The sequence below is a fragment of the Dendrobates tinctorius genome, unplaced genomic scaffold (genome assembly GCF_039654945.1).
Source record: "Dendrobates tinctorius isolate UK_male_01 unplaced genomic scaffold, ASM3965494v1 ptg000236l, whole genome shotgun sequence".
In the NCBI taxonomy this organism is placed as follows: Eukaryota; Metazoa; Chordata; class Amphibia; order Anura; family Dendrobatidae; genus Dendrobates; species Dendrobates tinctorius.
Window position 1 is genome coordinate 3,670,095 of NW_027361903.1, and position 22,491 is coordinate 3,692,585.

Sequence of the window (22,491 nt, forward strand, 5' to 3'; positions counted from 1 at the left end):
CCAGTGAGGTGGTGCAGTGTAGAGGTGTATCTCAGCCAGTGAGATGGTGCAGTGTGGAGGTGTGTCTCAGCCAGTGAGGTGATGCAGTGTGGAGGTGTATCTCAGCCAGTGAGATGGTGCAGTGTGGAGGTGTATCTCAGCCGTGAGGTGGTGCAGTGTGGAGGTGTATCTCAGCCAGTGAGATGGTGCAGTGTGGAGGTGTATCTCAGCCGTGAGGTGGTGCAGTGTGGAGGTGTATCTCAGCCAGTGAGGTGGTGCAGTGTAGAGGTGTATCTCAGCCAGTGAGGTGGTGCAGTGTAGAGGTGTATCTCAGCCAGTGAGGTGATGCAGTGTGGAGGTGTATCTCAGCCAGTGAGATGGTGCAGTGTGGAGGTGTATCTCAGCCGTGAGGTGGTGCAGTGTGGAGGTGTATCTCAGCCGTGAGGTGGTGCAGTGTGGAGGTGTATCTCAGCCAGTGAGATGGTGCAGTGTGGAGGTGTATCTCAGCCGTGAGGTGGTGCAGTGTGGAGGTGTATCTCAGCCAGTGAGATGGTGCAGTGTGGAGGTGTATCTCAGCCGTGAGGTGGTGCAGTGTAGAGGTGTATCTCAGCCAGTGAGATGGTGCAGTGTGGAGGTGTATCTCAGCCGTGACGTGGTGCAGTGTGGAGGTGTATCTCAGCCAGTGAGGTGGTGCAGTGTAGAGGTGTATCTCAGCCAGTGAGGTGGTGCAGTGTAGAGGTGTATCTCAGCCAGTGAGGTGGTGCAGTGTAGAGGTGTATCTCAGCCAGTGAGGTGGTGCAGTGTGGAGGTGTATCTCAGCCGTGAGGTGGTGCAGCGTGGAGGTGTGTCTCAGCCAGTGAGGTGGTGCAGTGTAGAGGTGTATCTCAGCCGTGAGGTGGTGAAGTGTGGAGGTGTATCTCAGCCGGTGAGGTGGTGCAGTGGGTCTCGGTGTCTGGAGCCCGCGATGATTGACAGCTGCAGTGATACATTGTATCCATGGGGCAGATACTACGCGGTGTCTCTCTGGCGGCGGCTCTCGCCTTCCTCCTCCTCCTCCAGGCCTCCTCCTCCCGGTTCAGTGTCACATTAGGCACAGGAGGAGACAGGCTGGGCAGACCCACCCTCAGTGCTGGGGATCCCGGCGGTGCGTGCACCATCCAGCAGCAGCGGAGGCTCCGCACATCCAGACCCGACATGTCTGCTAAAGGTAGGAGCCGTTCCCCTGCCGGTGTGAGCGGAGGACACTGGTGCAGAGCAGCAGGCTGGGCACAGGCTCTGCAGATCAGTGCGCGGGGATTCTGCTGCAGTTGTGTGCATGTGATGAGCAGGAGAAGGGGCTGCAGAGCAATGCATGCCCACCCCTCCAGCTCTGCTCCTGTGCATTGTGCTGAGCACAGGTGTGTACCGGGCTGGAGGAGCTGCCGCCAGTGTGCTCTGTCCAGCTGCTGACCCTCCTGCACTGCACACAGCCCCTCATCAGCTGCTGTCACTGCCGCTGCTCAGGGATCTGGTGATTGACAGGTCCATTCCTCAGACTGATGATGATGTCCAGACTGAACTAAACCATCCCTGGTGAAGGGACAATACACCTGGACAGACTCAGAACTCACCATGTGTGGACCATTGTCCTCTGTTATCAGCCATTGCAAACTGGGAAGAGGCTTAGTGTATGACAGAACGCAATCTATTGCTCGCTGTTGTCAGCCATGTCATGGTAGAGTTATTGTAGGTGATAGCAGTCCAGTCCAACGTTTCTGTTATTCATCGTTTCAATATAAACACATGGGCCATGCACGCAGCGAACGAGTCTGTGGGACAGCGTGCACGCAGCGAACGAGTCTGTGGGACAGCGTGCACGCAGCGAACGAGTCTGTGGGACAGTGTGCACGCAGCGAACGAGTCTGTGGGACAGCGTGCACGCAGCGAACGAGTCTGTGGGACAGCGTGCACGCAGCGGACGAGTCTGTGGGACAGCGTGCACGCAGCGAACGAGTCTGTGGGACAGCGTGCACGCAGCGAACGAGTCTGTGGGACAGCGTGCACGCAGCGGACGAGTCTGTGGGACAGCGTGCACGCAGCGAACGAGTCTGTGGGACAGCGTGCACGCAGCGGACGAGTCTGTGGGACAGCGTGCACGCAGCGGACGAGTCTGTGGGACAGCGTGCACGCAGCGGACGAGTCTGTGGGACAGCGTGCACGCAGCGGACGAGTCTGTGGGACAGCGTGCACGCAGCGGACGAGTCTGTGGGACAGCGTGCACGCAGCGGACGAGTCTGTGGGACAGCGTGCACGCAGCGGACGAGTCTGTGGGACAGCGTGCACGCAGCGGACGAGTCTGTGGGACAGTGTGCACGCAGCGGACGAGTCTGTGGGACAGCGTGCACGCAGCGGACGAGTCTGTGGGACAGCGTGCACGCAGCGGACGAGTCTGTGGGACAGCGTGCACGCAGCGGACGAGTCTGTGGGACAGCGTGCACGCAGCGGACGAGTCTGTGGGACAGGGTGCACGCAGCGGACGAGTCTGTGGGACAGCGTGCACGCAGCGGACGAGTCTGTGGGACAGCGTGCACGCAGCGGACGAGTCTGTGGGACAGCGTGCACGCAGCGGACGAGTCTGTGGGACAGCGTGCACGCAGCGGACGAGTCTGTGGGACAGCGTGCACGCAGCGGACGAGTCTGTGGGACAGCGTGCACGCAGCGGACGAGTCTGTGGGACAGCGTGCACGCAGCGGACGAGTCTGTGGGACAGCGTGCACGCAGCGGACGAGTCTGTGGGACAGCGTGCACGCAGCGGACGAGTCTGTGGGACAGCGTGCACGCAGCGGACGAGTCTGTGGGACAGCGTGCACGCAGCGGACGAGTCTGTGGGACAGCGTGCACGCAGCGAACGAGTCTGTGGGACAGGGTGCACGCAGCGAACGAGTCTGTGGGACAGCGTGCACGCAGCGAACGAGTCTGTGGGACAGGGTGCACGCAGCGAACGAGTCTGTGGGACAGCGTGCACGCAGCGAACGAGTCTGTGGGACAGGGTGCACGCAGCGAACGAGTCTGTGGGACAGGGTGCACGCAGCGAACGAGTCTGTGGGACAGGGTGCACGCAGCGAACGAGTCTGTGGGACAGGGTGCACGCAGCGAACGAGTCTGTGGGACAGGGTGCACGCAGCGAACGAGTCTGTGGGACAGGGTGCACGCAGCGAACGAGTCTGTGGGACAGGGTGCACGCAGCGAACGAGTCTGTGGGACAGTGTGCACGCAGCGAACGAGTCTGTGGGACAGTGTGCACGCCACCAAAAGACTGAAACACAGAATAACAAACGTATAAAAATACTCTGTTTGTAATAAAGTAACAGTAAACAGCAAGTGCTAGTAAAAAGATGATAACAAAATGGGGTATTTAGTTGATACGTTTTTTTGCAAAAAATCTATACTAAGCCGCCGCCACAACGTCAGAGCAGTCCCTAACCGACATATTTAAAAGCCTGATCATCAGATCATGTGTATGGTACCGATATGAGCAGGATTCAGAAAGGTAATGTCCGCTGTGGACACGCTGTGGACGCTGGCTTATATGTTCACCTTTCTGACTCCTGCTCATATACGTACTGTGCACATGGTCAGGCTTTTAAATACACTGATTCACCTGCGTTCAGTAGACGGCAGCGGACATGTGCTGCATCCAAAGCGCTGCCAGTCTCTGATCGTCTGCACATACTCTGACATCCATGTCACATGCAGTGGGCGCTCCACGTCCTTCTCCCACGGACAGTGAAGCCGCAGCTCTAGACTGTTGGTGTTTGGTGTGTTTTTTGGAATCACTTTTATTTTGGAAGTTGCGCCATCTTGTGGTCCTGAGCCTCCAGGTGTTTCCAGCTTTCCTTATAATAACAATAGCAGGCTTTGCTTCCAGCTCTGTACCGACCCCCTGGGGCAGAGGGCAACAGCCTGGGCAGCGCCGGTCACTGCTTCCAAGTCCAGGACCTAGCAGTTCTTGAGTCGCCCTCTCCTTCCTGGAATTTAACCGCTTCTTATTTATTATCAGGATCTGGGAAAGCTGAGTGACAAGTAGTATGGTTGTGGTTAAGTCTCTGACACCAATGGTCACTTCTCTAGATCCCTGTTTAATTGCACAGAGATGTTAAGAAGGGGGATGGGATTCCTTATAACTGTGCAGACTGGAAATTCAGGAGTCTGGGAAAGCCGGCAGCATGATTATAATAACTACCGAATCCAGGAACTTCAGAAGAAAATCTTCAAGTACTTAACAAGACTGGGACTCATATCAGCTAGGCAACTAGCTGAAGAGCCCGGCGCTGCCCGGGCATAGTAACTAACTGTGGATAGTTATAACAAATTATAATTATCCTCCATCCCACAGTCCCATGCCCTTATACCCATCACACATCCTCCATCCCATAGTCGAGTGCCCATATACCCATCATACGTATCCTCCATCCCCTAGTCCCATGCCCATATACCCATCATACATATCCTCCATCCCATAGTCCTGTGCCCATATACCCATCATACATCCTTCATCTCATAGTCCAGTGCCCATATACCCATCACACATCCTCCATCCCATAGTCGAGTGCCCATATACCCATCATACGTATCCTCCATCCCCTAGTCCCATGCCCATATACCCATCATACATATCCTCCATCCCATAGTCCTGTGCCCATATACCCATCACACATACTTCATCTCATAGTCCCGTGCCCATATACCCAACATACCTATCCTCCATCCCATAGTCGAGTGCCCATATACCTATCATACATATTCTCCATCCCATAGTCCCGTGCCCATATACCCATCATACATCTTCCATCCCATAGTCCCGTGCCCATATACCCATCATACATATCCTCCATCCCATAGTCCCGTGCCCATATACCCATCATACATATCCTCCATCCCCTAGTCCCATGCCCATATACCCATCATACATATCCTCCATCCCATAGTCCTGTGCCCATATACCCATCACACATCCTTCATCTCATAGTCCCGTGCCCATATACCCAACATACCTATCCTCCATCCCATAGTCCTGTGCCCATATACCCATCACACATACTTCATCTCATAGTCCCGTGCCCATATACCCAACATACCTATCCTCCATCCCATAGTCGAGTGCCCATATACCTATCATACATATTCTCCATCCCATAGTCCCGTGCCCATATACCCATCATACATCTTCCATCCCATAGTCCCGTGCCCATATACCCATCATACATATCCTCCATCCCCTAGTCCCGTGCCCATATACCCATCATACATATCCTCCATCCCATAGTCCTGTGCCCATATACCCATCACACATCCTTCATCTCATAGTCCCGTGCCCATATACCCAACATACCTATCCTCCATCCCATAGTCCAGTGCCCATATACCTATCATACATATTCTCCATCCCATAGTCCCGTGCCCATATACCCATCATACATCTTCCATCCCATAGTCCCGTGCCCATATACCCATCATACATATCCTCCATCCCATAGTCCCGTGCCCATATACCCATCATACATATCCTCCATCCCCTAGTCCCATGCCCATATACCCATCATACATATCCTCCATCCCATAGTCCTGTGCCCATATACCCATCACACATCCTTCATCTCATAGTCCCGTGCCCATATACCCAACATACCTATCCTCCATCCCATAGTCCAGTGCCCATATACCTATCATACATATCCTCCATCCCATAGTCCCGTGCCCATATACCCATCATACATCTTCCATCCCATAGTCCCGTGCCCATATACCCATCATACATATCCTCCATCCCATAGTCCTATGCCCATATACCCATCATACATATCCTCCATCCCATAGTCCAGTGCCCATATACCCATCATACATATCCTCCATCCCATAGTCCAGTGCCCATATACCTATCATACATATCCTCCATCCCATAGTCCCGTGCCCATATACCCATCATACATCTTCCATCCCATAGTCCCGTGCCCATATACCCATCATACATATCCTCCATCCCATAGTCCTATGCCCATATACCCATCATACATATCCTCCATCCCATAGTCCAGTGCCCATATACCCATCATACATATTTGCCATCCCATAGTCGAGTGCCCATATACCCATCACACATCCTTCATCTCATAGTCCCATGCCCATATACCCATCACACATCCTCCATCCCATAGTCCCGTGCCCATATACCCATCATACATATCCGCCATCCCATAGTCGAGTGCCCATATACCCATCATACATCCTCCATCCCATAGTCCCATGCCCATAAACCTGTCATACATATCCTCCATCCCATAGTCGAGTGCCCATATACCCATCACACATCCTCCATCCCATAGTCCCGTGCCCATATACCCATCATACATATCCTCCATCCCATAGTCGAGTGCCCATATACCCATCATACATCCTCCATCCCATAGTCCCGTGCCCATATACCCATCATACATATCCTCCATCCCATAGTCGAGTGCCCATATACCCATCACACATCCTCCATCCCATAGTCCCATGCCCATATACCCATCACACATCCGTCATCTCATAGTCCCGTGCCCGTATACCCATCATACATATCCTCCATCCCATAGTCAACCATTATGACATCATAGTGAGCGGCGGGGCTTGCAACCTATGATCAGGTCGCCATGGCAACCATTGTGACATCATAATGAGGGGCGGGGCTTGATACGCACCCACTGTTTCCCCAGTATGTAGATAGGGGCAAAATTGTTTGGTGAATTGGAACGCGCGGGGTTAAATTTTCGCCTCACAACACAGCTTAGGACGCTCTCGGGGTCCAGACGTGTGACTGTGCCAAATTTTGTGGCTGTAGCTGCGACGGTGCGGATGCCTATCCCGGACATACACACATACTGTACATACATACATACACACACGTACACACACACATACTGTACATACATACACACACACACACACACACACACACACACACACATACTGTACATACATACACACATACATAGACACACATACATACACACATACACACATACATACATACATACACACTTTGAGCTTTATATATTAGATATCTGTATTTGCTTTTTACCTTTGTTATTATATTTATTATTTAGATTCTCTATTTATAGTTTTTGTTCCATAAACTATTTATCTCTTGTAGTTTTCTACTTCAGATCCTCTGTGACTATTTTTACTGAAAAGCCTCCTTCGCCTGTGTTTCCTTATTGTACATGTGCAATATGTTTATATCTATGTATACATACACACACGCATGCGTATGGGGTTGTGGTTTTTGCTGCATTTTAATGGGAACCCATCAGGTCCCCGCTCCCCCCAACCCAGCAGCATTCACCTATGTATGAGTAAATTCCCTGCCTAACCTGCCCTTTATAGCGCTACTTATACAAAGCATTGTCCCCGCGTGTTAACGAGGCTTTGACTAGTCAATGGTGCGTTAGTTTCCCCAGACTAGTCAGCCGTCTCTCCATGTTATCGCACTCCTGTGAGCGTGATAACCACGTCATCTCCAGCTCCTGTAAATCTTGCGCATGCCACTTTATTCACTCCCGTCATTGTGCCAGCTGAGTCTGGTTCCCGCTGAGTCCCGGCTGTTCTTCGGCTCCTCCCTGGACGTGAGCCATCTTCTGCCCTTCCGGTCATGTGCACTTCGCCTCTGCAGCCGGGAAGCGTACACCGTAGACAAAGGCGCAGGGACGCTGCCGAAATGAGCAGTGCGCATGCGCGACATTTGTAGGAGCTGACGACGATATCGGCTCCTACAGATTATTATCAGGCCCATAAGTGGCATAATAACATGGAGAGCGCTGACTAGTCCGGGGACACTAACGCCCCATCAACTAGTCAAAGCCCTAATTGGCAAACGGGGACATTATTAATGCTTTTTCTAAATCTCGTTCTCACTGATTAACCTTATACAGGTCTGGTCAGGCAGGGAGTATAGTCCTACACAGGTGAATGCTGTTGGGTTGGAGGGTGCAGGGGACCCGACGGATCCCTTTAACCCTTTTCTGACATGACGTATTATCCCTTCCATGTGCCCGGTTCTCAGCTGAATATTACAGCTGACACCTGGCACTATGTGCCAGGAGAGGTCATGGACTGCTCCCGGCACATTAACCCCTGGCACACAGCGATCAAACATGATCGCAGTGTACCGGGGCAAAGGGAAGAATCGCGCAGGGAGGGGGCTCCCTGCGTGCTTCCATGAGACCCTCAGAACAATGCGATGTGATCTTGCAGGCTCCCGGATCCAAGATGGCCGCGGGGGTCCTGCAGGGAGGTGGCTTTCTCAGTGCCTGACACTATGTAGTAATGTCCCCCCCCCCCGGGACAATATAATAAAGTATTAAAAAAAAAACCGTGTAAAAATAATAAAAAAAAATCCTAAATAAATGAAAAAATATTCCCTAATTCTTTTTTTTGTAAATAAAAGCAAAACAATAAAAGTACACATATTTAGTATCGCTGCGTCTGTAACGACCCGCCCTATAAAACTGTCGCACTAGTTAACCCCTTTAGTGAACTCCTTAAAAAAAAAGCAAAAACGAATGCTTTATCATCATACCGCCGAACAAAAGTGCAATATCGCGCGATCAAAAAGATGGATATAAATAACCATGGTACCGCTGAAAGCGTAATCTTGTCCCGCAAAAACGAGCCGCCATACAGCGTCATCTGCGAAAAAATGAAAAAGTTATAGCTCGCAGAATAAAGCGATGCAAAAATAATTATTTTTTATATAAAATTGTTTTTATTGTATAAAAGCGCCAAAACATAAAAAAAGACATAAATAAGGTATCGCTGTAACCGTACCGACCCGAAGAATAAAACCGTTTTATCAATTTTACCACATGTGGAACGGTGTAAACGCACCCCCCCAAAAGAAATTCATGAAAGGCTGGTTTTTGTTCATTCTGCGTCACAAATATCGTAATAAAAAGTGATTAAAAAAGTCACGTGCCCGAAAATGGTACCAATAAAAACGTCAACTCGTCCCGCAAAAAATAAGACCTCACATGACTCAGTGGGCCAAAATATGGAAAAATTATAGCTCTCAATATGTGGTGATGAAAAAAATATTTTTTGCAATAAAAAGCGTCTTTTAGCGTGTGACAGCCGCCAAACATAAAAACCGCCATAAATAGTAAATCAAACCCCCCGTTATCACCCCCTTAGGGAAAAATAATAAAATAAAAAAAATGTGTTTTTTCATTTTCCCGTTAGGGCTGAGATTAGGGTTGGGGTTAGGGTTGGAGTTAGAATCGGGGGGTTTCCACTGTTTGGGCACATCAGGGGCTCTCCAAATGCAACATGGCGTCTGATCTCAATTCCAGCCAATTCTGCGTTGAAAAAGTCAAATGGTGCTCCTTCCCTTCCAAGCTCTGCCATGCGCCCAAACAGTGGTTTACCCCCACGTATGGGGTTATATCAGCCTACTCACGACAAATTGCACAATAACTTTTGGGGTCCAATTTCTCCTGTTACACTTGGTAAAATAAAAAAAATTGGGGACTAAAAGATCATGATTGTGGAAAAAAAAAGATTTTTTTTATTTTCACGCTCGGGTGTTATAAACTTCTGTGAAGCACTTGGGGGTTCAAAGTGCTCACCACACACCTAGATAAGTTTCTTGAGGGGGCCTAGTTTCCAAAATGGGGTCACTTGTGGGGGGTTTCCACTGTTTAGGCAGACACGTTTGATAGAACATTTTTGTCATTTCTCAGGCGATGGCTGCGTGGCCGGACACAATCCGCAGCAGTGAAGCTCCTGCACTTCTGCTTCCATTGTGCTTCCCGTCATTTCTCTTCCTTACAGGTATAATGGAGGCAGAGCGATTCTCACGGCTGATCATTAGGAATTAGGTGTCTCCTCACTTGTTTCTCAATTACCCCCTAACACCTGCTGCCAGGATTCAGCTTCATCAGACGCCACATTAGCCGCTCACACCTCGCAGGCTGCAATATAAAACAGGAAGGAAACGCCGTCTATAATCTGCGCTCATGAATGCTTTCCCTAATCTCAAGAAGCAGGAAGAATGACAAATATCATCCCATAAACTGCCCGGCCGCGACGCCAAAGCTATTTATATCTGGGCTTGTTTCATGTTATCTGAACAGGAGCGCTCCGCTCACCTGCCTGCCGGCTTCCTGCCTGCTCGGGGGCAGGACGCTGATGATGACTGGCAGTTCGGACCATGGTTGTAGAAGCGCAGGAAGATTTGCCTCTGTAGCATCGGAGGAGTGTAGGGGTTTCTGAAGCTGACAGGCTGCAGAGAGCTTCAGAGCAGCGCTTCCAAGCTTTACAGCACAGAGCTTGTAAGTACTGCACTGCTTGCTCAGGAGACCAGTAAACGTTCGCAGACTGCAGCCTTGGCTGCGAAATTAGGCGAAAAACGGAGTTGTGTTTAATAAGTCAATTGTAAAGTGGATTGTTTTCTTCTGTACAAGCAGCTTACAGTTTTATCCATTCAAGAACTCGAGAATAAAGTGTTACATTGTATCTAACGGTATAACTGAGCGAGCAGGAATAGGGTTATAATAGGCGCTTGTTTCACCAATATGTACGACCCAGAGATCCGCGTGCATGCCGCCATATTATCTCTGCATTGTCTGCAGCCTTATGTATAGCTGCGATTTCCTGGCGGTATTACCAGCATTGCTACCATAGGGTTATATATCTGCGCTACGTCCGTATGGAGCAGCACATCAATTGTCTTTTTCTGGCGTATCTGTCTTTGAAGTTGGAAACAATAGCGGAGTAAACTACATTGTTTCTGATTTGAAAGATGGATGCGGCAAAGAAAAATCTCCAAAGTGACATCTTGTGGAGCCTGTCTGACGATTGGGGGACAGATTCAGATTCTGTTTTCAGGGGGGCTCAGGTGGGATCCCTGATGGAGTCACAAAACACTTGATGTTAATATCCCCTCATGTTTAGTAAATTCTGGAAAAGCTTTTCCAGAATGAGAACTAACTCTCAAAAGGTAGAAAAGAATTTATAGTGACAGAAGAGGGGTCCGCAGGCCGCTGATTTGTGTCGTGGGGGGCATTGGTTAATATGGAGTCACGAGACGCGCGGTCCCAGTGCAGCTCGCAGCTGTGTGCTTGCTGTTTTCTATAGGATGTGTACTTTAGTTTCTTGTATTTGCGTTTGTGGATGTTTTTGTGGACATTCTGCATTCCTCGTGTCGTTGGAGGGGTGGGGGAATGTTTTGTGTTATAATCCTGGGTTTTGAACCAGTAACTAATAAATGTGCATTTTACTGATATTTATTGTAGCTCCTGTAAATGGATTTGCACTTGGTATGAGAAGAACAGCTCTGCGGCCTCAACCCTGTAGCTGATTACAGCAGCACAAACCCCTCTGCTGCCCTGGACTCCGCACTCAGGGCTGACACTAGGAATTTCAGGGCCCCATAATGGTAACATTTTCAGGCCCCCTTAAGACTCCGCCCAGGCTCCACCCCCATCTCCGCCTCTGCCCCTCGAAACTCCACTTCTGCACCATGTCCTCACCAATCGCACATTATCAGTTCCCATCTAACACCATATCACATACATAACCATCAGCTTTTGTTTTGGCCAAAAGATTTGTAAGCCGCCACTACGACACGGTAGACTCTTTTGGCTGAGCCCTACTGACCTATTAAATATTTCTTAAAATATCCAATACTCTCTTTATGTGTATTTTTATTTATTTTTCTTTAAGAGAATGAGTCACATACATTTTTTAAAAATGACCAATAATACCTTATACAAGGAACAAATAAGGTCACACCGTGACCAGACCACATGTTACCACCACATAGTGACCGAATAATACCACATACAAGGAACAAATACTGCCACACCATGACCAGACCACATATTATCACCACATAGTGACCGAATAATACCACATACAAGGAACAAATACTGCCACACCATGACCAGACCACATATTATCACCACATAGTGACTGAATAATACCACATGCAAGGAGCAAATACTGCCACACCATGACCAGACCACATATTATCACCACATAGTGACCGAATAATACCACATACAAGGGACAAATACTGCCACACCATGACCAGACACATATTACCACCACATAGTGACTGAATAATACCACATACAAGGAGCAAATACTGCCACACCATGACCAGACCACATATTATCACCACATAGTGACCGAATAATACCACATACAAGGAGCAAATACTGCCACACCATGACCAGACCACATATTATCACCACATAGTGACCGAATAATACCACATACAAGGGACAAATACCGTCATACCATGACCAAACTACATGTTCCCAGCACATAGTGACCGAATAATACCATGTACAAGAAACAAATACAGCCACATCATTGCCGGACCGCATAGTAACACCAAATGGTGTCTGAATAATACCACAGACAAGGAACAAATACAGCCACACCATGACCAGACCATATATTACTATACTAAGTGTCGTTATACAAAGGAGCTCTGTATATAGTGTCAGTGTACAGATAATACAGAGATCACCAGTGACATTATACACAGGAGCTCTGCATATAGTGTCAGTGTACAGGTAATACAGAGATCACCAGTGACATTATACACAGGAGCTCTGTATATAGTGTCAGTGTACAGGTAATACAGTGATCACCAGTGACATTATACACAGGAGCTCTGTATATAGTGTCAGTGTACAGGTAATACAGAGATCACCAGTGACATTATACACAGGAGCTCTGTATATAGTGTCAGTGTACAGGTAATACAGTAATCACCGGTGGCAATGGCATTATACACAGGAGCTCTGTATATAGTGTCAGTGTACAGGTGATACAGTGAACACCAGTGACATTATACACAGGAGCTCTGTATATAGTGTCAGTGTACAGGTAATACAGTGATCACCAGTGACATTATACACAAGAGCTCTGTATATAGTGTCAGTGTACAGGTAATACAGGGATCACCAGTGACATTATACACAGGAGCTCTGTATATAGTGTCAGTGTACAGGTAATACAGTGATCACCAGTGACATTATACACAGGAGCTCTGTATATAGTGTCAGTGTACAGGTAATACAGGGATCACCAGAGACATTATACACAGGAGCTCTGTATATAGTGTCAGTGTACAGGTAATACAGTGATCACCAGTGACATTATACACAAGAGCTCTGTATATAGTGTCAGTGTACAGGTAATACAGGGATCACCAGTGACATTATACACAGGAGCTCTGTATATAGTGTCAGTGTACAGGTAATACAGGGATCACCAGAGACATTATACACAGGAGCTCTGTATATAGTGTCAGTGTACAGGTAATACAGGGATGACCAGAGACATTATACACAGGAGCTCTGTATATAGTGTCAGTGTACAGGTAATACAGAGATCACCAGTGACATTATACACAGGAGCTCTGTATATAGTATCAGTGTACAGGTAATACAGGGATCACAAGTGACATTATACACAGGAGCTCCGTATATAGTGTATAGTGTTATGAGTGAGTCACCGTAGGAGGTAAAAACAGAAATACTAGCTAAGTCCAGAAAACCAGAGAAGTTGGCAGCTATCGGATTGCAGACCCCTAAACCTAACACAACAACTAGCAGTAGCCGTGGGGGGTTCCTACGGTGCCCTAGACCACTCGATCACAGCCGGAGAACTACATAGCCTAAAGACAGAAAGGGAAATCTAAACTGCCCCAGAGCAGACCCCAAAGCAATAGGCAGCCCCCAACATATAATGAAGGTGAAGCAAGATGAAAAAACACTCACACAGATAGAAAGATAGGCTGAGTAAACGATGGGGCCCAAGCTAACTAAATAGGACAGAATAGAAAAGCTGCTGTCTGCAATCCGCCAAAACCCTCTCAAAAACAAGAGCCAACAGACTGATAGGGAAAAAAGCCCTGAAGACGCTAGGCTTCAAAAAGACTATATCAGTACTCAGGTATTATCTGAAGACAGAGCAAAAAGGAATTCAGCTCACCCAGCAGGGAAAGGCAGAAATCCAGAAAAACAAGGCAAAACAAAGCCACAACACAAATGCAAAAAGTAGAGCAGAAAACTTAGCTTTTGAGGAGCAGGACTCAGACTGGTCTCCAAGAATCCCTCAGAGTAATCACCCGCAAGGCAGAAGGGCGTCGGCTGCCTTATATCCAGTCTGCAATCCCAGTCACCCAGTCATCATCATTCTGCTCAGGTGCTTTGTAATCAGCCTCACTACCTTCCTTCACCAGAAGAGGGAGTTCATCAGACCTCAATAGTGAAGGGGAAAATGAACTCACAACAGTATAGTGTACAGGTAATACAGTGATCATCAGTGACAGACACAGGAGCTCTGTATATAGTGTCAGTGTACAGGTAATACCGTGATCACCAGTGATATTATACACAGGAGCTCTGTATATAGTGTATTGAGTACAGGTAATACAGTGATCACCAGTGACATTATACACAGGAGCTCTGTATATAGTGTCAGTGTACAGGTAATACAGTGATCACCAGTGACATTATACACAGGAGCTCTGTGTATAGAGAACAGGTAATACAGAGATCATCAGTGGTATTATACACAGGAGCTCTGTATATAGTGTATTGAGTACAGGTAATACCGTGATCACCAGTGATATTATACACAGGAGCTCTGTATATAGTGTTAGTGTACAGGTAATACAGGGTTCACCAGTGACATACACAGGAGCTCTGTATATAGTGTCAGTGTACAGGTAATACAGAGATCACCAGTGACATTATACACAGGAGCTCTGTATATAGTGTCAATGTACAGGTAATATAATGATCACCAATGACATTATACACAGGATCTCTGTATATAGTGTCAGTGTACAGGTAATATAGTGATCACCAGTGACATTATACACAGGAGCTCTGTATATAGTGTCAGTGTACAGATAATACAATGATTACCAGTGACATTATACACAAGAGCTCAGTATATAGTGACAGTGTACAGATAATACAGTGATCACCAGTGACATTACACACAGGAGCTCTGTATATAGTGTCAGTGTACAGATAATACAGTGATTACCGGTGACATACACAGGAGCTCTGTATATAGTGTACAGGTAATACAGTGATCACCAGTGACATTATACACAGGAGTGCAGTATATAGTGCCAGTGTACAAGTAATACTCTTCACCATTTGCAGTTCCCCCACTCAATTCTTCATTTGCAGTCCCCCCCACTCACTTTTTAATTTATACCCCCCAACTTCATCATTTGCAGTCTCCCTCCCCCCTCATATCATCATTTGCTGTCCCCCCTACTCATGTCTCCATTTGCAGGTTGAGAAGGACTGCATTGCCCAGGTTTCTTAACTTTGGGTTTAGACAAGAATGATCTTTAAAAAGGTGAGAAAATAAAATGCAAAGTATATTATAAGGTTGCAGAACTTCCTGAAGGACTGTTCACATGTCTGTGGTTTTTAGAATTTGACAAAAAAAATCAAGAGACTTGTCCGTTTTTCAGTTTCAGATAAAAATTAAAATTTTATGGGTCCATTAAAATGGCGGAGCGCTCACAGACGGTATCAGAATACTGTCCAGGATTAACAGGGCAACGATTAGAAGTTTTGCAATTTCCTATTTTTTTATTTGTGAAAATGACTGATGAAACTGTTGGTAATATCTGACACTTGACCACTCACTGATGACTGACAACTGGCCACTCAGTGGTGGCTGACAACTGGCCACTCAATGGTGGCTGACAACTGGCCACTCAATGGTGGCTGACAACTGGCCACTCAGTGGTGGCTGACAACTGGCCACTCAGTGGTGGCTGACAACTGGCCACTCAGTGGTGGCTGACAACTGGCCACTCAGTGGTGGCTGACAACTGGCCACTCAGTGGTGGCTGACACCTGGCCACTCAGTGGTGGCTGACACCTGGCCACTCAGTGGTGGCTGACAACTGGCCACTCAATGGTGGCTGACAACTGGCCACTCAGTGGTGGCTGACAACTGGCCACTCAGTGGTGGCTGACAACTGGCCACTCAGTGAGTGGTGGCTGACAACTGGCCACTCAGTGGTGGCTGACAACTGACCACTCAGTGATGGCTGACAACTGACCACTCAGTGATGGCTGACAACTGGCCACTCAGTGGTGGCTGACAACTGGCCACTCAGTGATGGCTGACAACTGGCCACTCAGTGATGGCTGACAACTGGCCACTCAGTGATGGCTGACAACTGGCCACTCAGTGGTGGCTGACACCTGGCCACTCAGTGGTGGCTGACAACTGGCCACTCAGTGATGACTGGCTACTCACTGATGGCTGACAACTGGCCACTTAGTGATGGCTGACAACTGGCCACTCAGTGGTGGCTGACAACTGGCCACTCAGTGGTGGCTGACAACTGGCCACTCAGTGGTGGCTGACAATTGGCTACTGATGACTGATTGCTGAGCACTCACTGATGACACTTGGATCCAGAACACTGATGAACCATGGTGCGTGTTTTTATGTGTGATAGCAATCACGGAGGTGAGAAGTTGTGACTAATTCATGACCGCCGTGTTTCCCTGTTAGGCCGGGGTCACACTGGCGAGGAATACGGCCGAGTGAGAGGCGTTAAAAGCACGAATTAGACACGGACCAATGATTCTCTATGGGGCAGCTGCCAACAGCCGTATATTTCTCCTCAGTATCCTACGCTCCGTGCCACTCGCAGCATGCTGGGACTGTCAGCGTACTACGGCCGTAATACGCCAATGCAAGTCTATCGGTGCGCAAAAAATACGGATTACACACGGAGCACACGTGTGACCTGCGAGAAATACGCACCCGGTGTCTTTTAGAAAAGCCGGCAATTCAGTGCGCTATACAGTAAACTCACACTGACAGGGTTAATAAAGAAACGAGAGAATAGATATATACACATAGAATACACACATACATGCATACATACACATATATATATATATATATATATATATATATATATATATATATATATATATATATATATATGTATTCTATGTGTCTATATCTATTCTTTGGTTTCTGTTAGAAACCCTGTCATAGGGCTCCATTATATGTCCATTTTGCAAGCCGGCGAGAAAATCTCGCCATACGGATGCTTACATGCGCAAAATACGCGACCGCACCTTGCTTACGGATGACATACGGAGCACTGTTTACGGGTCATTCATCCGTATTACGCATGTAAAATACTGACCGTATTTTGCGTCGGTTAGTGTGACCCCGGCCTTAGGATTAATAATGCTTTATTGCAGCTGTAGACTTTTTTGTTATTTTTCTCTCTGCCTTCTTCTTATTGATTATTACTGGACTGAGCAGCGAAGATCTGGAGAATGAACTAAATCCACAAACATCTGACCGGGCATTCCTCCATCCCCCTGCACTGGAGGACTCAGCCCCGGACGGGTCAGATGCAGTCCGCGGCATTTCCCGATATTGCTACTTGTGGTGAATGTTGGAGCCGACCCCTCTGATAAGCACAAATCTCAGCTTCATCAACAATGCCAGGAACTCCGGCCACTGATTGCAGGATCTGTGCTAAAGTCAGAGGTTTTCCAGGAAGTGGAGACTGGTGCGAGGTGCGGGTGGTGGACCCTCCCGGGGACGGTCACTGTACACCGCACTGTATCTGGGAGGGAGATATCGAGGAGGCCAAAAGTTCTGAGACGGACACAAGGTTTGTTTTTCACATTTTGCCTCTTCTGTGTTTTTCACTCTTTTAGTCATCTGTTTCTGTGGTTACTGACGGACAATTATAAACATTTTGTGGCTATTGACAAATCCATGAAGTTTCTAAGGCCTGTTTCACACTTCCGTTGTTGGCGGACAGCTGACATCCGCCAAAAATGAAAATTACGGATCCGCCTCCGGGAGGTGACATACGGGTGTCTGCGGACGCTAATTAGGTCGGATCCGCCGAAGATGAAAAGTACAGCAAAGGTGAGCGCGGCCTGAGAGAGATTTTTCTCCCCTCCCGGAACGGCATTTCATGGTTAAAATGCTTCCCGGAGTAAAGCTTCCGGGCATGCGCACTTAAAAATAGCGGACCGTCAAGGAAAAAAAACGTTGCATTGTCCGTCTCATCCGCCCGGGAGCCTCTAAAATCTTGGCGGATCCGTCAAAGAACGGGTGGGACGGACGACCGTCAGTCAAAATCCGCCACTAATGTAAGTCTATAGGGGAAAAAAACGGATCCGCCCCTTTTTGGGCGGATCCCTTTTTCTCTAAAATTGGCAGATTTTGACTGACGACAAAAAACGGAAGTGTGAAACAGGCCTAAGACTCTTCAATATTCCCTGCACTGACCCTTATCCTCCGCACTCCCGCCCCCTATCCTCCGCACTCCGGCCCCTTATCCTCCGCACTCCGTCCCCTTATCCTCCGCACTCCCGCCCCTTATCCTCCGCACTCCCGCCCCTTATCCTCCGCACTCCGGCCCCTTATCCTCCGCACTCCGGCCCCTTATCCTCCGCACTCCGGCCCCTTATCCTCCGCACTCCGGCCCCTTATCCTCCGCACTCCGGCCCCTTATCCTCCGCACTCCGGCCCCTTATCCTCCGCACTCCGGCCCCTTATCCTCCGCACTCCGGCCCCTTATCCTCCGCACTCCGGCCCCTTATCCTCCGCACTCCGGCCCCTTATCCTCCGCACTCCGGCCCCTTATCCTCCGCACTCCGGCCCCTTATCCTCCGCACTCCGGCCCCTTATCCTCCGCACTCCGGCCCCTTATCCTCCGCACTCCGGCCCCTTATCCTCCGCACTCCGGCCCCTTATCCTCCGCACTCCGGCCCCTTATCCTCCGCACTCCGGCCCCTTATCCTCCGCACTCCGGCCCCTTATCCTCCGCACTCCGGCCCCTTATTCTCCGCACTCCCGCCCCTTATTCTCCGCACTCCCGCCCCTTATTCTCCGCACTCCCGCCCCTTATTCTCCGCACTCCCGCCCCTTATTCTCCGCACTCCCGCCCCTTATTCTCCGCACTCCGGTCCCTTATTCTCCGCACTCCGGTCCCTTATTCTCCGCACTCCGGTCCCTTATTCTCCGCACTCCGGTCCCTTATTCTCCGCACTCCGGTCCCTTATTCTCCGCACTCCGGTCCCTTATTCTCCGCACTCCGGTCCCTTATTCTCCGCACTCCGGCCCCTTATTCTCCGCACTCCGGCCCCTTATTCTCCGCACTCCGGCCCCTTATTCTCCGCACTCCGGCCCCTTATTCTCCGCACTCCGGCCCCTTATTCTCCGCACTCCGGCCCCTTATTCTCCGCACTCCGGCCCCTTATTCTCCGCACTCCGGCCCCTTATTCTCCGCACTCCTGCCTTTTATTCTCCGCACTCCTGGCCCTTATCCTCCGCACTCCCGCCCCTTATTCTCCGCACTCCCGCCCCTTATGCTCCGCACTCCCGCCCCTTATGCTCCGCACTCCCGCCCCTTATGCTCCGCACTCCCGCCCCTTATGCTCCGCACTCCCGCCCCTTATGCTCCGCACTCCCGCCCCTTATTCTCCGCACTCCCGCCCCTTATGCTCCGCACTCCCGCCCCTTATTCTCCGCACTCCTGCCCCTTATTCTCCGCACTCCTGTCCCTTATTTTCCGCACTCCTGCCCCTTACCCTTCGCACTCCTGCCCCTTATTCTCCGCACTCCCGCCCCTTATTCTCCGCACTCCGGCCCCTTATTCTCCGCACTCCGGCCCCTTATTCTCCGCACTCCGGCCCCTTATTCTCCGCACTCCGGCCCCTTATTCTCCGCACTCCGGCCCCTTATTCTCCGCACTCCGGCCCCTTATTCTCCGCACTCCGGACCCTTATTCTCCGCACTCCGGACCCTTATTCTCCGCACTCCGGACCCTTATTCTCCGCACTCCGGACCCTTATTCTCCGCACTCCGGACCCTTATTCTCCGCACTCCGGACCCTTATTCTCCGCACTCCTGCCCCTTATTCTCCGCACTCCTGCCTTTTATCCTCCGCACTCCTGGCCCTTATCCTCCGCACTCCCGGCCCTTATCCGCCGCACTCCCGCCCCTTATCCTCCGCACTCCCGCCCCTTATCCTCCGCACTCCCGCCCCTTATCCTCCGCACTCCCGCCCCTTATCCTCCGCACTCCCGCCCCTTATCCTCCGCACTCCCGCCCCTTATCCTCCGCACTCCCGCCCCTTATCCTCCGCACTCCCGCCCCTTATTCTCCGCACTCCTGCCCCTTATTCTCCGCACTCCTGTCCCTTATTTTCCGCACTCCTGCCCCTTATTCTCCGCACTCCTGCCCCTTATTCTCCGCACTCCTGCCCCTTATTCTCCGCACTCCTGCCCCTTATTCTCCGCACTCCTGCCCCTTATTCTCCGCACTCCTGCCCCTTATTCTCCGCACTCCGGCCCCTTATTCTCCGCACTCCGGCCCCTTATTCTCCGCACTCCGGCCCCTTATTCTCCGCACTCCGGCCCCTTATTCTCCGCACTCCGGCCCCTTATTCTCCGCACTCCGGCCCCTTATTCTCCGCACTCCGGCCCCTTATTCTCCGCACTCCGGACCCTTATTCTCCGCACTCCGGACCCTTATTCTCCGCACTCCGGACCCTTATTCTCCGCACTCCGGACCCTTATTCTCCGCACTCCGGACCCTTATTCTCCGCACTCCGGACCCTTATTCTCCGCACTCCTGCCCCTTATTCTCCGCACTCCTGCCTTTTATCCTCCGCACTCCTGGCCCTTATCCTCCGCACTCCCGGCCCTTATCCGCCGCACTCCCGCCCCTTATCCTCCGCACTCCCGCCCCTTATCCTCCGCACTCCCGCCCCTTATCCTCCGCACTCCCGCCCCTTATCCTCCGCACTCCCGCCCCTTATCCTCCGCACTCCCGCCCCTTATCCTCCGCACTCCCGCCCCTTATCCTCCGCACTCCCGCCCCTTATTCTCCGCACTCCTGCCCCTTATTCTCCGCACTCCTGTCCCTTATTTTCCGCACTCCTGCCCCTTATTCTCCGCACTCCTGCCCCTTATTCTCCGCACTCCTGCCCCTTATTCTCCGCACTCCTGCCCCTTATTCTCCGCACTCCTGCCCCTTATTCTCCGCACTCCTGCCCCTTACCCTTCGCACTCCTGCCCCTTACCCTTCGCACTCCTGCCCCTTATTCTCCGCACTCCTGCCCCTTATTCTCCGCACTCCGGCCCCTTATTCTCTCCACTCCTGCCCCTTATTCTCTGCACTCCGGCCCCTTATTCTCTGCACTCCGGCCCCTCATTCTCTGCACTCCGGCCCCTCATTCTCTGCACTCCGGCCCCTCATTCTCTGCACTCCGGCCCCTCATTCTCTGCACTCCGGCCCCTCATTCTCTGCACTCCTGCCCCATATTCTCCACACTTCTTCCCTTCTCCTGGCAGCTGGATATCGGTTTCTGGGCTGATCCTGACTGATGGCCATCTGTTCTTGTCTCATCAGAGCTCGGAGGTTATCACAATTTCAAGGTTTTGTTGCTTTTTGAGGATTAACCACAGATTCTCAATGGGACTGATTTCTGGGATTTTCCTGACAATGGACCCAAAATGTGGCAGTGTTTGTTCATGAGCTGCTTACTTCTCACTTTTCTCTTAAATTTGGATGACCTGATAAATGGTTGATTTAGAGGCAGTTTTACAAGCAGCAATGTCCCTGCCTGTAAAGCCCTTGTGTTTCAATGCAATGATAACAGCATATTTTCCTGTAGATAACTGTGGTTAAAGGGAATCTGTCACCGGAAGATGGCGGCCTATGTAAATGGCCTGTGTCCAGTCCGATGGGCAGTGTTTCTTCTTTTTTTTTCTCCACCCCAATCGTGCCCCCCGTCCATGATCTTTTCCTGAATTCTAGTAGTTCTACTCCATAGTTCGCTCGTGCGCAAAGCAATCTTGCTTCACTTTCAGAGTGCATTTTCCTATTTTTTAATTGTCATAAACCCTTTGATGTATCAGGGGCCAATAGTTTGTGATGTATGCAGAAGTGGTGGAAATGTTTCTATTGTGCTTTTCCTCTGACCGTTCCACTCCTGGCTTACAAATACTGGGGTAAAAAACTCATCAAATGCTCAATGTGTGCATGTGGCCTGTTTGTTTTCTGACTGTAATTTGTTGCATGTCAAGGGGTTGTCCACACCTTGGACAACCCTTAGGCCGGGTTCACATCACGTTATAGCAGTCCGTTAACGCTGCCATTCACCCCCATTGTCGGGCGCATCGCGACGCATGCCGTAAAGCGGCACACGTTCGCGATGTGCCGTCATTCAGTGACGGAGCCTCGGACGCGATTCCGCAGCAGAAAAATACGCAGCATTAGCACAGCATGTGTGGAATGCCATTGAATACAATGGGTTGCTTATTATATGCGTTTTCGCAGCGAAAAAAAAGCGGCAAAAATGCCTGCAATCTGCGGCAATTCCGCATGTGTGCACACAGCCTAAAAGCTGAAGCAAGAAACGTAGTGAAAACCAAAATTTGT

At 50.0% G+C, this 22,491-nt stretch overlaps 1 protein-coding gene across 19 annotated transcripts in view; it reads left to right on the plus strand.

Moving 5' to 3' along the window:
• Positions 1–993: 993 nt before the first annotated feature.
• ABLIM1 (actin binding LIM protein 1) overlaps positions 994–22,491 on the plus strand; it is a 320,476-nt gene continuing 298,978 nt past the window's right edge. For 5 of the 19 annotated variants that reach the window (XM_073556596.1, XM_073556601.1, XM_073556594.1 and 2 more), the window contains exon 1: positions 997–1,186. In XM_073556596.1, the coding sequence (XP_073412697.1) occupies positions 1,174–1,186 (13 nt within the window). In that variant the 5' untranslated portion in view covers positions 997–1,173. Of the gene's footprint in view, positions 1,187–22,491 lie in introns of all 19 variants that reach the window. The other 14 variants (XM_073556597.1, XM_073556595.1, XM_073556600.1 and 11 more) reach the window with 8 other exon arrangements.